Source organism: Polypterus senegalus, chromosome 10, assembly GCF_016835505.1.
Source record: "Polypterus senegalus isolate Bchr_013 chromosome 10, ASM1683550v1, whole genome shotgun sequence".
Taxonomy (NCBI): Eukaryota; Metazoa; Chordata; class Cladistia; order Polypteriformes; family Polypteridae; genus Polypterus; species Polypterus senegalus.
Window position 1 is genome coordinate 127,711,073 of NC_053163.1, and position 14,503 is coordinate 127,725,575.

A 14,503-nucleotide genomic window follows, 5' to 3' on the forward strand; every position below is an offset into this window, starting at 1 on the left:
AATGCAGGCTTGATGCGCATAAGGGACTTATTTAGCCTGAAATAAATGTGCATGCAAATTTCACCAAGTGGAATAATATACGTTAATGGACTTATTTATGCATTCATTTGTTTATTTAGGCCTATTTATTCATTCATTCGTTTATTAACGAATGAATTGGCCTAAATAAAACAATTTCGCTTATTTATGCCTATTTATTCATTCGCTCGCTTATTTATGCCTATTTATTCATTCATTTGTTTATGCCTATTTATTCATTCATTTGTTTATTTAGGCCTATTCATTCATTTAGATAGATAGATAGATAGATAGATACTTTATTTAATCATTTATTCATCATTCATTAATTAATTCATCCATCCATCCGTCGGCAGGACTGCGCAACTCGCTGGGGCTCCAAACTGGCAATGGTGGAGCGAATCCTCGAGCAGGCCCAAGCGATCAGACACGCCCTGTCTGATGACAGAAGGAGCAGCCTGTCCCTGACCTGGCAGGACATGGACGTCTTGAAAGCTGTTCACGAAGCACTGAAACCAGTCGGTGACTTCACTGATATTTTGTCAGCAGAAAATTATGTGACCAGTTCCTGTATCCTCCCCATACTACAGCTCTGCAGGGACAATGTGTTGGCTGCGTCAGAAAATGACCCCAGCTAACAAAGTCAATCAAAACTGGAATTCTAACAAAGCTGGAGGCCAAGTATGAATCCAATTCAGTGCGCAAAATATTGCGAAAATGCACTTTCCTTGACCCTCGTTACCGTGGAGGATATGAGACGGATGACAACGCATTGGCTGAGACCAAGGCTGAATTACAGGCTGAGATCGTGAGCTTAGAGGCAGCAGGTCCAGTGGCCATCAGAGTGGAAGAGGGAGAGGAGCAACCTGCACCCTCACGAAAAAGATGACTTTGGGGAGTATGCTGCAAAAAAAATCTGATGCAATGGCAGGTCCCGTCGGCACCGTAGAGGACCGAGTCGGAGCTGAAATAACAGCCTACTGTTTGGAGCCAGTTACTCAAGGAGACGAGGACCCACTTCTCTGGTGGAAAAATGCTGCCGGGCGTTTTCCCCAGATGTCGCGAGTGGCACAAAAGTACCTGTGCGTCTGTGCCACAAGCACACCATCAGAGCGGGTTTTCAGCACCGCAGGTAAAGTTGTCGGTCCACAACGTGCCCTGTTAAAGCCGGACAAAGTAAACATGCTGGTTTTTCTAGCGAGAAATCTTGAATAGATTGATGCCACTTGCCATTCGTTCCTTTTCGCACTGTGTTTATTTTTATTTAATTGATTCAGGTATTTTTATTTGGTTTACGTTAAAAACGATATTGGAAAGAAGACGTTTTTGTTTAGGACTATTGCTTGGCAATACTTTTTATAATATGGATGATGTTTATGTTAATTCAACTCTGGTTGACTGTTGTGGGTCTAGTTGCACTTTTTTATAAGCTGCTCATATTTGTTATTAAAAGTTGTTCAGGCGGTGTGATTTAATTTAATTGATTTGTGTGCGTGCTCCGCGGAAAACTGTTCTGGATGTTTATGTTAATTTAATTCTGTTTGACTGTTGTATTTGCACTTTTTTATAAACTGCTATTTGTTGCTAATAAAAGTTGTTAATATTGTTCTGCATGTTATTTTGTTATTGTTTCAGTATTAGTGTTTGATATTCAGTTTCTGAACGGTTTAGGCACAAGCCAACAGTTTGGTGATGCTGTCTGAGCCTTACGTCACAAATTTTTTTATTATTCACGGTAATACCGTATACCGAGGTAAAATAGGGAGGAGGTTTGACGGTATCAAAATTTGGATACCGCCCATCCCTAGTAGATATACATATGTAGATTTGTGTGTGTATATATATATATATATATATATATACACAGTTATATATGTGCCAGCAACACTCATGACAATGACAACACAATTACATTGTCAATCATGTTACGTTATTATAAAATATTTTGCTAGTTTCTAATAAATCTCATGTCATTACAAACTTAAAATAGGAGGTTATATTTTGGAGACATTATGGCTGTTCACTATCTAACAAGCGCATCGTGGTCACGCTATAAGTCTGTCTTGCATCCCAAAACATGAGGCTGAACCTCAGTACTTTAGCAAAAGCAGATTTATTCAGCTTGAAACAGGAACATCAGTTATTTATTGTAGCGGGATCTACCACTCTCCTATACACAGACACAGCAATCTAGCAGGATCGTGACCAAATAATACTGTTCCTTGCATTTACAATGCTACTTGCATCACCCATCGAGATCTTTTTGGAGTTGTTTTGGTGGCGAGCTGCAGCAGCACTGTGAGCCTGCTGTTGCCCTGACAACAGATTAACAGTCTTCCACAGACACACTTCAGGATGCTCTTCGGCGTCTCATCTCATTGGGGGAGGTCCCAAAACAGTTTATAAATCTTACAACAGTGACTTTGCTTTTTCTTGAACAAGTGGTGCATTAATAGGAATGTTTCTTGAACGAGCGTCGCTGAATCACATGAAAATTGCCTTTTCAAGGTCTTCAAATGCAGCAGTTTGCATACATTTGCGCCGAGGCTCAAGGTTTGCAACCAGAGATTTTTTTGCTTTTTGGCTTGGTCTTTCAAGAAAGTTGGCAGTGTCGATAGTGAAGTTCACTGGCAATGTCTTTTTTTCTTTTTGCCGGAATCAAGAGACGCAAAAAATTCAAGTTTTCTTTTTTTTATGTGAACTGTTGTTTTCTTGTGTCTGGCAATTCTACAGTAGGGTGACAATCAGTTAAATTCCAATGGATGTTGTTCAAATGTTGACGAGCAATAAGCAAAATGTATCACTGAAAACCACAGAAAACAAAAACAGCAAAAAAACAATACAAGGAAAGTTTGAAGAATAAAAAATGTACGATTCTGTTTAGGGATTATTGTGCACAACTGAGCCATGACCGCAGAACTAACTGCTATGTGGGTGATTCATTCAGGCATTTTGGTCTTTTGGGCACTTCGTGGTAATGAAAGTATCTGCTGAATGTATTTCATAGTCATGAGATTTCTATAGACTCTGTCATATGGGGAAATTGTCGGGACCATAAAAATACTTCGTTGTAAAGATATTCGTTGTAATGGAATTTTACTTGTACTAAAGAATTTCTATAAATTGATAAAAAGCATCCTGTCAGGAAGTGTTACTGCCCAGATTGGAAATAGCACACATCAGGAATGCAAGGCTCTGCAGAGAGGTACAGTCAGCTGAATGGACCACAGGAATGTGTACTCTCTAACTTCCAGATCATCTATAAAAAGCAATGTTGGACTAGGGCAAGGAAAATTATTAAAAATATCAGCCACCCCAGCAATGGCCCCATCTCTGTGCCGTGCTCAGGGAAGTAATACCGGTGCCTGAGGAAGAGATTCTTTCCACAGTCCATTCACATCCCAAATAAAGAGATTTTTAGAGCAACATGATGCCCCATTGTTAATTCTCCTAAATTAATATCATAATATAATACTGTCATTGTATATATATTTATTGAGTTTAGTATTTACTATTTATTGTCTTTCTTATCTCTCTAATGCACAGCATTATCAGCAACTAAGCATTTCACTACATATTGTACTATATGTAACTGTACATGAAAAATAGAATTTGATCTGAAGTTTGAAAATCCATGACCCCACAAAGGCATTCTCCGCAGCATGCAAGTACAGGGCCCTATGATTTCCGCAATGCAGAAAACATGGACGGAATCACAGAATTAATGCATAAAAACAGATTTTAGATTTAAAAATTGAAATGTGCGGAATTCAGAGACTGAAGGGGTGACTGCTACAAAACTTCCCAATAAATAAATTGAATACTCTGTAGTTCTACCATCCAGATACTATTTTCTAGTTTCTTATTTTTCAAGCGAACGCAATTCTTCTTAGAAATTCAGTCATGCCTCTATCTGTGTGTGTTTCCTGTATGCTTTCTCATTAAAGGCATGCGAATTAGCTAGCTGCACAAGACAGAAATGCCAAAGTGAGCAGTATCAGATAACCTAACTACGTAGAAAAAAACTAAGAAACATGGGCTTAACCATAAAATTGAGGGCACAACAATATCCCGCAGCTTTTACGAATCTAGACAACTTTTCTGCAAGTTTTGCCAGCATACCATAGACTGGACACGACAAGATACTTGCAATGACCACGTCAAATCTAAAACCCATCTAAAGAACAAGCAGAAATTAAGATAAAAAAGTGTTCCCCTTTAGGTAACAATAGAGGAAATAACAAAATCATCAGATGCAAGATGCCAGTTTGTGGAGGACTTTATAGATGCGTCCTTTCTTCATTAAGCATTATGAATAAGGAGGCACACTGCCAGAAAACAAGCAGTCTTCGTCAAACTAATTTGCCCCGTGTCTTTGAACAGCATCTGGATGCCATTCTTCGAAAGATTTGTGGCAATAAAGTTTATGTTGTAGTTGATGAAACTACTGATAGTTGAAACCACATAGTTCTCAACATAGTGATAAGTGAGTAAACATTTGGCTGTATGGCAATTCTTTTATGTAGGCAATTCTAATTGTACATGAAATTATATTTAACTGGTATTAACGGTCTATCCCGCAGAAAATGTTATTAGTGAACGGCAGTGGTTGTTAACGGATTTCCCTTTTAAGAAATAACAACAATGTTTCTGGATTTAATAAATGTTTTGCCTCGTGGTGACAAGGCACGCAAGGTCAACATTTGACTCTTCCTTTATAAACTAGGGACCTACAAACCTGGGCAGAAGAGCAGGCTTCTCCTCAGATGCAACGAGCTGTTAAAAGTGGGTCTCTTTTTTTTCTGTTTAATTCATGGATTTAGTGTCATGCAGATTAGTTCGTAATTAGCTTTGTAATTAATTTTAAGATATGCAGTAGATGAAGCTACAGATGTAATGATGCATGTTTTAAATCTGTAAACATTCAAGGTTTAAGAATCATCAGAAATAATTTAATTACAATCACAGGTACTGAAGACCAGTACTTTTTGGCAGATGTTATCTTTATTGAGATGCATCATTTCCATCTTTTCACAGGCAGCACTTCAGTTCCTTCACAACCACCTGAATCTTAATGACATTTTAGCAGTGCTTATAGACAGCATCATACTGTCTGAAAGCACACCAGGAAGTTTTAAAAGGGGTTCTGCCTAACAGTGTACATTCTACCTGCATGTGTCATGTCATCAGACTGGTGGGAGAGACCTGGCAGCACTAGAAATACTTAATTGAGGCTGCATCACTAGTAATGTGGGTAAAGTCTGCCTTCTTCTAGAAGCCTGCCAGGAACCACCAGGTGGAATAGCTGGTTCAAATCAGTAGGGTATCTCACTGAACATATTCACCTTTACAAAAAGTTATTTTTGGCAGAGAACACATCATCTCAGACTCTAACAAATATCCTAGACCCTAAAAGTGAAGTTAACCTTAACCTCAAAGATGCAAACTAGTAAAGGCTCCTATAATTCTGGAGGGCACTCACTGTCCCACTGCAGTCTCAGCATACAAAAAAAAAAAAAAGACCCAAAAATCCAAATCAAAGAAAAATAAAAATGGTGAAAAACGAAAATCAAAAAAAAAAAAAGGAATTTTATTTTTTCACAAACGGTCTCCATAGGGCCCTACAAGTACCATGTACAAAAAGTTATGAATCCTCTATCATTTACACAGATTCTCCAAGTAATTCGACCAGTTTTGTGAGTTTACGCCAAATGAATAAAGTTTGCACAATCAACTTTAAAAAAAAATGTGACAGCCTCATGTCAACAATACTTAGATGTAATATTTGCCATTTGGATTACTGCAATGCTCTCCTAACAGGTCTGATAAAGAGAGATTTAAATTAATCAAAATTGGTTCAGAATGCTGTTGAAAGAACCCTAACTAAAAAGAAGAAATCTGACCAGACTGCACTGGTATTAGTATCTTTAAAATGACTGCCCGTCTCTTTCACAATCAATTTTAAAACAGTGTTCATTGTTTATAAGGCTGTGAATAACCTTGTACCTTCATATATCCTGGAATGTTAGTTCAGTTATATTCCTAAGCGCAACCTTAGATCCTTATATTCTGCTTTGCTTTTTATTTTTAAGAGTAAAACATGAAAATGCTTTTAATTCCTATCCTCCAAATAATGGGAAATAATCTACCTACAGATATAAATTAAGCTGGAACAGCAGTAGCTTATATCACATCTTAAAACTGCCTTTTAGAATCTGGCATTTTGGTAAATGTATGGCGAACCACATCATTTGTGTTTTGTTTCTTTTCTCAGTATCCAGTGGCAGCCCTGTGCCACCACCATTTGGATGAAATTTGCCAAGGCTGGTGAAAAAATAGAGATCCTGTTCTTTAGGACAACTGCACAGGTTCACCATCTTTTATTCTGTTTTGCATCTTAGATACATTACAGAATGCCCAATTAAGCCTGGATGGGCATCTGGTCACAAAACCCCAGAGGTTTCCCCCCTCTCCCTTTATCTATGCCAGAGGTAGCCAGCATGGTGCCCATGGGGCACCTGGCTGCCCGCAGGGATGTTCTAAAAATAGCACTAGAACCCATGGAACTCAGTCTAAAAATTGTACTTGTCTTACCGTTCTTTTTGAACCAATAACACTTGCATTGATGCAGATGGGGGGGGGGTAGTCTGCAGTCAAAGTACAATATCATGCGCAAGACAAAATCTCCAACTCACTCTTCACTGAGACAAACAAACGGGTGCAACTGTGATGGGGAGCTACACCTGGTTTTTAACCCCCCCAAAAATAAAGAAAAACATGGCAGAAAAGCAAAAGAAAACTTACCACTTTCACAATGATTGGGAGGAAAACTGTGTATGTCTCATTTACAGGGTGCTACAGTGGCAATGGCAAAGCGGCACAATGTAGAGGGACACTTCAGCATGTGTCACAAAAGCTCCCATGCCAACTACCCACCTGGCAGTGCACTCTGGGCAGAAAAAGCCTGTGAGTTAAAGGCAGCTTTGGGCAAACAGCAGTCTTTCTTCATGAGGCCGGTGAAGAAGTCACAGAAAGCAACTGAAGCTTCATTAAGAGCTGCAAATTTTTTGATAAAGAACAATAAAGCCTTTTAGGATGGGGAGGTCTTGAAAGAACCAATGATGATAATTGCAAACACTGTGTTCAAAGATTAGAGGAATGGTCCCGATGTAATCTCCACTCTCTTCGATGTGCAACTAGGGGCATGTACAATGGTTAAAAGAGCGTCGACAATGACCGACAACTTGACAGAGCTGCTGGACTGGGATCTGATAAAGTACAGGTGGCTTAGCAACCAGTGTGACGAGTCTGTGGACAGCAGCAGTACATCGCAGTTGATGATGTTTCTCCAGTTGGTGTTTGATGATTTCTCCACAAAAGAATAACTCCCGACACAACTGCCCCTGAAGATAACAATGAGGGAACCTAACATCTACAATGTGGTGAAAAAGATACCACTGGAAAAGTGGATTACAGAAGGGGCTCCTACCATGACGAGCCAACATGCAGGCTTCATTGCACAATGCAAAGGTGACAGAGACTTCCCAAAATTTCTGCATTACCACTGCATTATACACTAGCAGGCGATATTTGCAAAAGTTACCAGTTTGATCACGTGATGAGTCCTGTGGTGAAGATTATAAATGGCATCCGCTCCAAAGCCAAACAACACAGGATATTCAATGTACTATTGGATGAGTTGTCAGCTGAATATGGTGACCTGTTACTTCACACATAAATCAGATGGCTCAGCAAGGGATGAGTTTTGCAGCGTTTTTTTGCCACTTTTGGGAAAAATCGAAGAGTTTAGGCAATCCAAAGGGGAAGACGCCTCACTGCTCAAGGACAATGAGTGGATACTTGACCTTGCATTTTTAACAGACATCACTAGGAAGTGGAACCATTTGAACTGTGAGCTGCAAGGCAAAGGTAGAACTGTTGCAGACAGTAAATGCATTTACAGCTAAGATGAACATTTTCTCTGTGCATTTACAGAGTAAACAAGTGCTGCACTTTCCCTCTGTGCAGTCAGTGCTGAATGGCAATGCTTCTGTGTCTGCAGCTTTTAACAAAGCTGCAGAAAAGTACTCTAAAGCCATAAACAGACTTGGGCAAGAGTTTGAAAACAGGTTTTTTTATGACTTTGATAAATTGGAGCCATGTGTGTCATTCATTTCAAATCCTTTCATGTAAGTTGACATTACCTGCATTGCTGAGCAGCTAAGTGCAATGTTCAACTTGGATGCTGGACAGGTGGAAATTGCAATCCTAATGTTGCAAAATGACCTCCACCTCAAAGCGCATCCAGGTGCACAAAACTTTTGGTGTCTTGTGGACAGAGAAAAGTACAAAGGAGCATGCACAGCAGCTATGAAAGTTGCCTAACTTTTTGGTTCAACGTATCTCTGTAAATCAGCCCTTTCTGACACGAACTTCATTAAAAACAAACAGAACACCACAGCAATGTTAAAATCAAATATTGTTGAAAAATGTGAAAAACAACTGATGATTTGTTTAAAATGCTACAGATTTGGTGATTAGTACAAATGTAATGGGATTCATTTAAAAATTGAGTTAGATTTTTTTTTTTTTTTAAATCTTACATACCAGGCAATTTGCACAAACATGGGACAAAATGTCACAAAGGTAGTGGTTAGTACAAACAGAACATATACATGTATAGTTAATATTATTAATAATAATGCAGAATCAACACAGTACTATTTCAGTGGTAAAAGTTCAGAGTTTTGTTAAGTAACAGCTTGCATTGGTGAATTTAAAACTTGGATGGAATAACACTCTTTAAAATTAAATTGCAACAAAACCAAAGTGATATTAACTGGCACTAAAGCACAGCATAAGAAAACAAGCTCCTTTTCATTCATTCTTGGTGATGGTACCATCAAACCTTCTTCTGCTAGGAATTGGTGACATTTTGAATCCTGCTTTTTCTTATCCTACCTAAACTCATCACATTAAGAAACTTTCATCCTTCCACCTGCATAATATACCTCATGTTAGTTCATTCCTCTCCTTTTCTAATGCTTAGAAACTTGTCCATGATATTATTACATCCCACACTGACTACTCCCGACTAGCAGGTGAACTTAATTCTATAGCTCTGTTTGGTTCAAAACTCTGTAGCAAGAGTCCATACCCAACCCCAAATAAGGAAGCACGACACCCATCTTCCTCCACCGTCACTGGCTCCCTGTGTCTTATAAGACTGAATATAAAATCCTATGGCCTTGCACCACACCACCAGTAACCTCCTCTATCACTTTGCTCCAACAATTTCAGCAATCTTCTTGTGCTCCAAAGCAACTTGTGCTATATGAGTGACAGAGCCTTCAGCTCTATTGCACCTAGTCTTTGGAACAACCTCCCTAAATTAACTGGATCAACTTATTCAATTCATTGTTTTAAGAAACAACTTTGAAACACATTTGCTCAGAAAGGCACTTAACTTACCCCGATAGCTTCACCCTTCTTTCAGACTTCCTTCATTGTCCATGTGCTCAGGATGGTTTGTGTTTGTATCACAAATTAATTTATTTGTTCACAGTTTTCTGGTAGCATTTGTATTTTATTCTGGTTTGTTGTTTCCTACCTCTATTTCAAATCTTCATGTTTCCTGTATTTATCTTTTACAGTTTTATGCTGATATTATTTGTATGTATGTTGCATATGCCCTGTTGCTCATTCTGAACTTCTGTGAAGCTCTTTGAGCATGGGGAAGATGATAAATAAATTACAATATAGTCATCTTGTCTAGAAAGTCTTCTCCTACAATTTATGTCAAATCTTGTCTTTACTTTTGTTATGCTGGACTAATTTGAAATCTTAATGTCAGAAACAAAAACAGAATAAATCAAAATGTATGTCAAAAAAGTGTGCAGTTTGACACTACCCTACAGCTCTCCAGGATCTCGGACAGCTTTGCCAGGACTTGATCATGGCACCACCTAAAACATTCCTGGGTAAAAGCCACCTTACAACCTGATAATATGTGCTAGAGGCTCGCCTTTACGCTCCTGCAGAGGGAACAGACTACCTCCTCACCATACCACTGTGTAAGGTTTTGAGGGCATGAGAGGGCGTGGTAGGTTGCCTCAACAGGATGCTAAGCCTAGATTGTCGCTTCCTTCAGATGTCTGCCCAGGTGGTGTCAGTTAATGATAGTGCCCCATTTCATCCAAGCCTCTTGGCTGCTCTGGGATATTGCTTTCACATGGAAGTGCTCCTGCTCCAGCTTGGTGACTTCATTAACCACCATGGTCTTCTGTTTCTTGGTGGCTTTGGACCAGAATTGCTGCACTGCTCCCAGATTACCCCCATCACTTCTCGATGTTGCAAACTGGAGATGGCCCAATCCACCTCAATCTGATCCTTCTAAACGATAATTTGTTTGTCTAATACGCTTGGTTTAAATGTTTCACCATAATTATCATGCTCATTGCAATACTTCATTTATTTGAACTAAGTTTATGATAGATGGCTTGGTTCTTCGTTGATGTATTTTTAATGTTATGTCATGGTCCCCCTGTAATATCTGCTGACAAACCAATTTTTCCTCTTGGGACACTTGCACCGAATTGCACAGAAACCGATACTGACATACATGTAAGAAAGTTAATTAGCATAACTTATTGTACATATTACATTTAACAGCAAACTGTATATGCATACACAGTACGGTCAACATATACTGACATCCTAATCCACCACAACATTAGAAGTTAAAGGTATATGAAAGAAAAGGGGCGTTGCAGCCAACTCACACCGAATAGGACAGCTCCGCCTAACTTTATTGACACCTTCTATAGCTTCACGCGAACATGAAGGCCGCCAACGCGCACCGGTGAAGCTCACCGACTTGTGAGCGCGCGCGCAGCAGCGGGGCATCTGTCATCCACGCGTCCCACTACCGCCCCCGTCTTCCTCCTATATCAGCAGAATATTCAACTACTTTCCACATGAGACTGTGGTGGAGACTCCCTTACCTCCGGTAGCTGTGACTTTTAACAGGCGGCACCACCGCGCCGGCCTCTAAGTGACAAGGCCACACGGCCTCACCTGACTCAAGAGTATCTCAAATCTAGCCACGCATGATGCAGGTAGAACTCGGGCCTACTCCGTCTCCGCGGTTTGACACCGTAGTCCAAGGCCCTAACAAGAGGAGTGCGGCGGGCTCGGAGGTGGTGCAGGCCGCGAGAGTTCAAACAGAGATGCACATTGCCAGTGCTACGACGGCTCATCCGCGCGGAAAGCAAAGCTTTGCGATACCAACCTGGCCGTCGAGCTGACTCTGAGTTTGGCCTTGTGTCTGTGTCTGGCTGGGCAACGTGAAGTCCGTGAATTCGAACTCCGAGCCCTGGGTGTCGGCGCCAAGTAGCTCCGCTTCTTCCGTATCCAAGAAAGTGAGGGTCTGCGAGCTCGGCCCGTATGCCTCCACGCTCATGTCTTCAAAAGCGCCGCTGCAGTGTCAAGAGAATCGGAATGCTGAATTAAAAACGTGGTGCCGCTCTCAATCAAGGAAACCACCAGCAACGCTCGAATTCGCCCTGCTAAAACGGCGCTTCTAACCACAGGCGAAACGGAACCGAGTCACGAAGACTACTGGGACGCAGCCGTCCGAAACTCCCAGCGACAGACAGCGCGTTGACGACACGCCCAGGACGTACGTAGACGCTGCGTATGCGTGGTGTGCGTAGCGGTTCGCGAACCAATATGCGCATGCGCGCAACGTTAAGCGACGTATGTCTATGACAGGAATTGAATCGTATCTGACTGACCAGAGACATGTAGTGGAAAGAGATATACACTCATTTGGTATCATCAAAAAAATGTTAAAACTCATCTAGTTGTGTTTCATTTAATTCAAATGCGGTATCCTTACAATAGTGTTAAATGTTTACGCTAACTCGACAGATTTTCAGACACTACATACAGCGTTTAAATTATCAGCATGCTCTAGATCAATGTGGATAACACACACTACGGTTTGTCTTTTAGTGTTTATGGAACCCACTGATACTAAACTTGGGACGTAAAGTGAAATCGGGTAGCCGTGTAGTGTTTATATGGTCTGTGCTCACGTACTTTAGGTTCCATATTAGTTGGGTATCCCGGTTTTCTTACTTAAGAAAGGCTGAACTGGTGGCTGTACATTTTCGTTCCAACTAATAATCTTTTGTTGATGTTACTTCTTGTTGCCTAAACTTAATTCAACGACTTGTTCCTACTTATTTATGTATTAATTCAACGACTTGTTCCTACTTATTTATGTATTCCCACGGTTGTGTGATGTGCCTAAAGCTAAAGATTTCGTGAACTACGGTAAGTGCCTGTAGGTTGTTAACCATCGTTTCTTGTTATTAACAGAATACTAAAACGGAATTTTAAGAAAAACAGGTGCAACTGAAGCGCAGTTAGTTAATTAATGAATGCCTTTTTATTACAGTATCATTGTTAATCCGCTGCTCGTTGGGGAGGAAAAAGAATCAAAAGATTTTTTCATCTTTGCAGTTGCTTAATTTAGCGGCCCATGAGGCCTGATTCAGTACTGGTTGCATAAAACACGGGGCAGAAGCCAGTCCCAAATGCATTTCAGCCAATCCCAGACTGATTATGAGTCCTAGGTGGATTTTATGGGATAGCCAGCGTGTTTTTAAAATAAGTCTGAGGACACACTTAATGCAAATGTTTATAGTCAATGAATACAGTGCACATTAACACAGTAGTAATTCCTGTAGTAAGGAATTGCATGGTTTCTTTCTGTTGTGCTCCTTGCATGAAGTTTGGACTTGAGTCGGTGTGGGTTTCCTTTGGGTGCTCTGGTTTCCTCCTACATTCCAAATAAATGCAGTTTACTTGAATTTTCAATGCTAAATCATCCCCTGATGTGTGGGTTTAGAGGACTGATGGATCAGTGAATACCTTAATCAATCCTGCCCAAAGCACAACACTCTTGCATGTTACCTATGCTTAAGACAAACCCAAATTTTCAATTACAGGTTAGTTTACTGTTTATAGTTTAACCTAAGAGAAGCCATTTCAACTTGAATACAAAATCTACAGTATTTTTCTCTTTTACAAGTCTGATAGCTGCTCCTGTTGGCAAAACAGATTCTCAGTAGTCCGCACGAGTGATTGAAGTGTTAGTACAAGCTTTTCTGGTACTTATCCCTCCTGTTCAAATAGCGGTGTGGAAGTCTGAGCAGCTGTGGTGGGCTGGTGCCCTGCCCAGGGATTCTTTCCTGCCTTGTGCCCTGTGTTGGCTGGGATTGGCTCCAGCAGACCCCCCGTGACCCTGTCGTTAGGATATAGCAGGTTGGATAATGGATGAATGGATGGAAGTCTGAGCAGATCTCGATCACGTGACGCACACACCACTCTCAGAAAATACTTAAAAAAAACAAAAAATTGTCTCTCTTGGATGAAGCAAATAACTTTATTAACCGAAAACACTCCCAATTGGTTAACTAAGTCATATCCAAATGTTATGCTATGTGCATATTTTCTAAATTGTTAAAATAAGAAAGTGCTAATTAAACACAAATAAAATACATCGTAAAACAAACTTTAAAGGCAACATTTCCTATCATTAAAATATTAACAGTGTGTACTTTTTTTGTAATTTCACAATATGATCACATCTTTTTTTCCTGTCCGTGACACCACCCATCTTCAGTCATTCTCTGACCCTATTGGTTAGTGCTGCTGTGTCATTCATTTGTACAAAACATGCTGTCAGCACAAAGCATGTAAAACAGCATAATATTAATATCAACAATAATTTCTTTTTTAATGTAAACTTTTCAACTAGCTTTCTTTTTTCCATAACGTTACCAAAGTTCCGTTAAATCTGTCAAATAGTTTTTAAGATTTTGGGATATTTAGTTTTTCTATTGTTTACCCCTAAATATTGATATATTGAAATATCCTCTCTTAGTGGATACCTATTGATGTAGATGTACCATCCTGCCTGACTAAATGGGGAATAGTGTTTTTGTTAATGACTAATTGAGTGTTTCAGTCAACCTTGCATTTATATATATATATATATATATATATATATATATTGTGGACACGGCCCGGACACAGACAGGCAGACATGTTGTAATCCACCACCACATGTTTATTTACAAAGTACTATTTACAATAATCAAGTGCACACAAACACAGTCCTGGTCTCTCTCTCTCTCTCTCTCTCTCTCTCTCTCTCTCTCTCTCTCTCTCTCTCTCTCTCTCTCTCTCTCTCTCTCTCTCTCTCTCTCTCTCTGCTCTTCCACCCGACTCCAGCCTTGAATGAAGAGAGACGGCCCCTTTTATCTCATCCCAGATGAGCGCCAGGTGTTTCCCGGCATTCCTCCCTGGACACGCCCCAGTGTGGCGGAAATGCCGGCTGTTCTCCTGGAAGCTCTCCGGGTGTCCCTTCTCTTCTTCCCCCCAGTACTTCCTGGTTTGGCGGAAGTGCTGAGGT

General features: G+C 40.2%; 1 protein-coding gene across 1 annotated transcript in view; it reads right to left on the bottom strand.

Moving 5' to 3' along the window:
• Positions 1–11,689, bottom strand: part of upf1 (UPF1 RNA helicase and ATPase) — a 43,282-nt gene extending 31,593 nt beyond the window's left edge. The window contains exon 1 of the mRNA XM_039766584.1: positions 11,309–11,689. Within this exon, the coding sequence (XP_039622518.1) occupies positions 11,309–11,479 (171 nt within the window). The 5' untranslated portion in view covers positions 11,480–11,689. The remainder of the gene's footprint in view (positions 1–11,308) is intronic.
• Between the last annotated feature and the right edge of the window lie 2,814 nt (positions 11,690–14,503).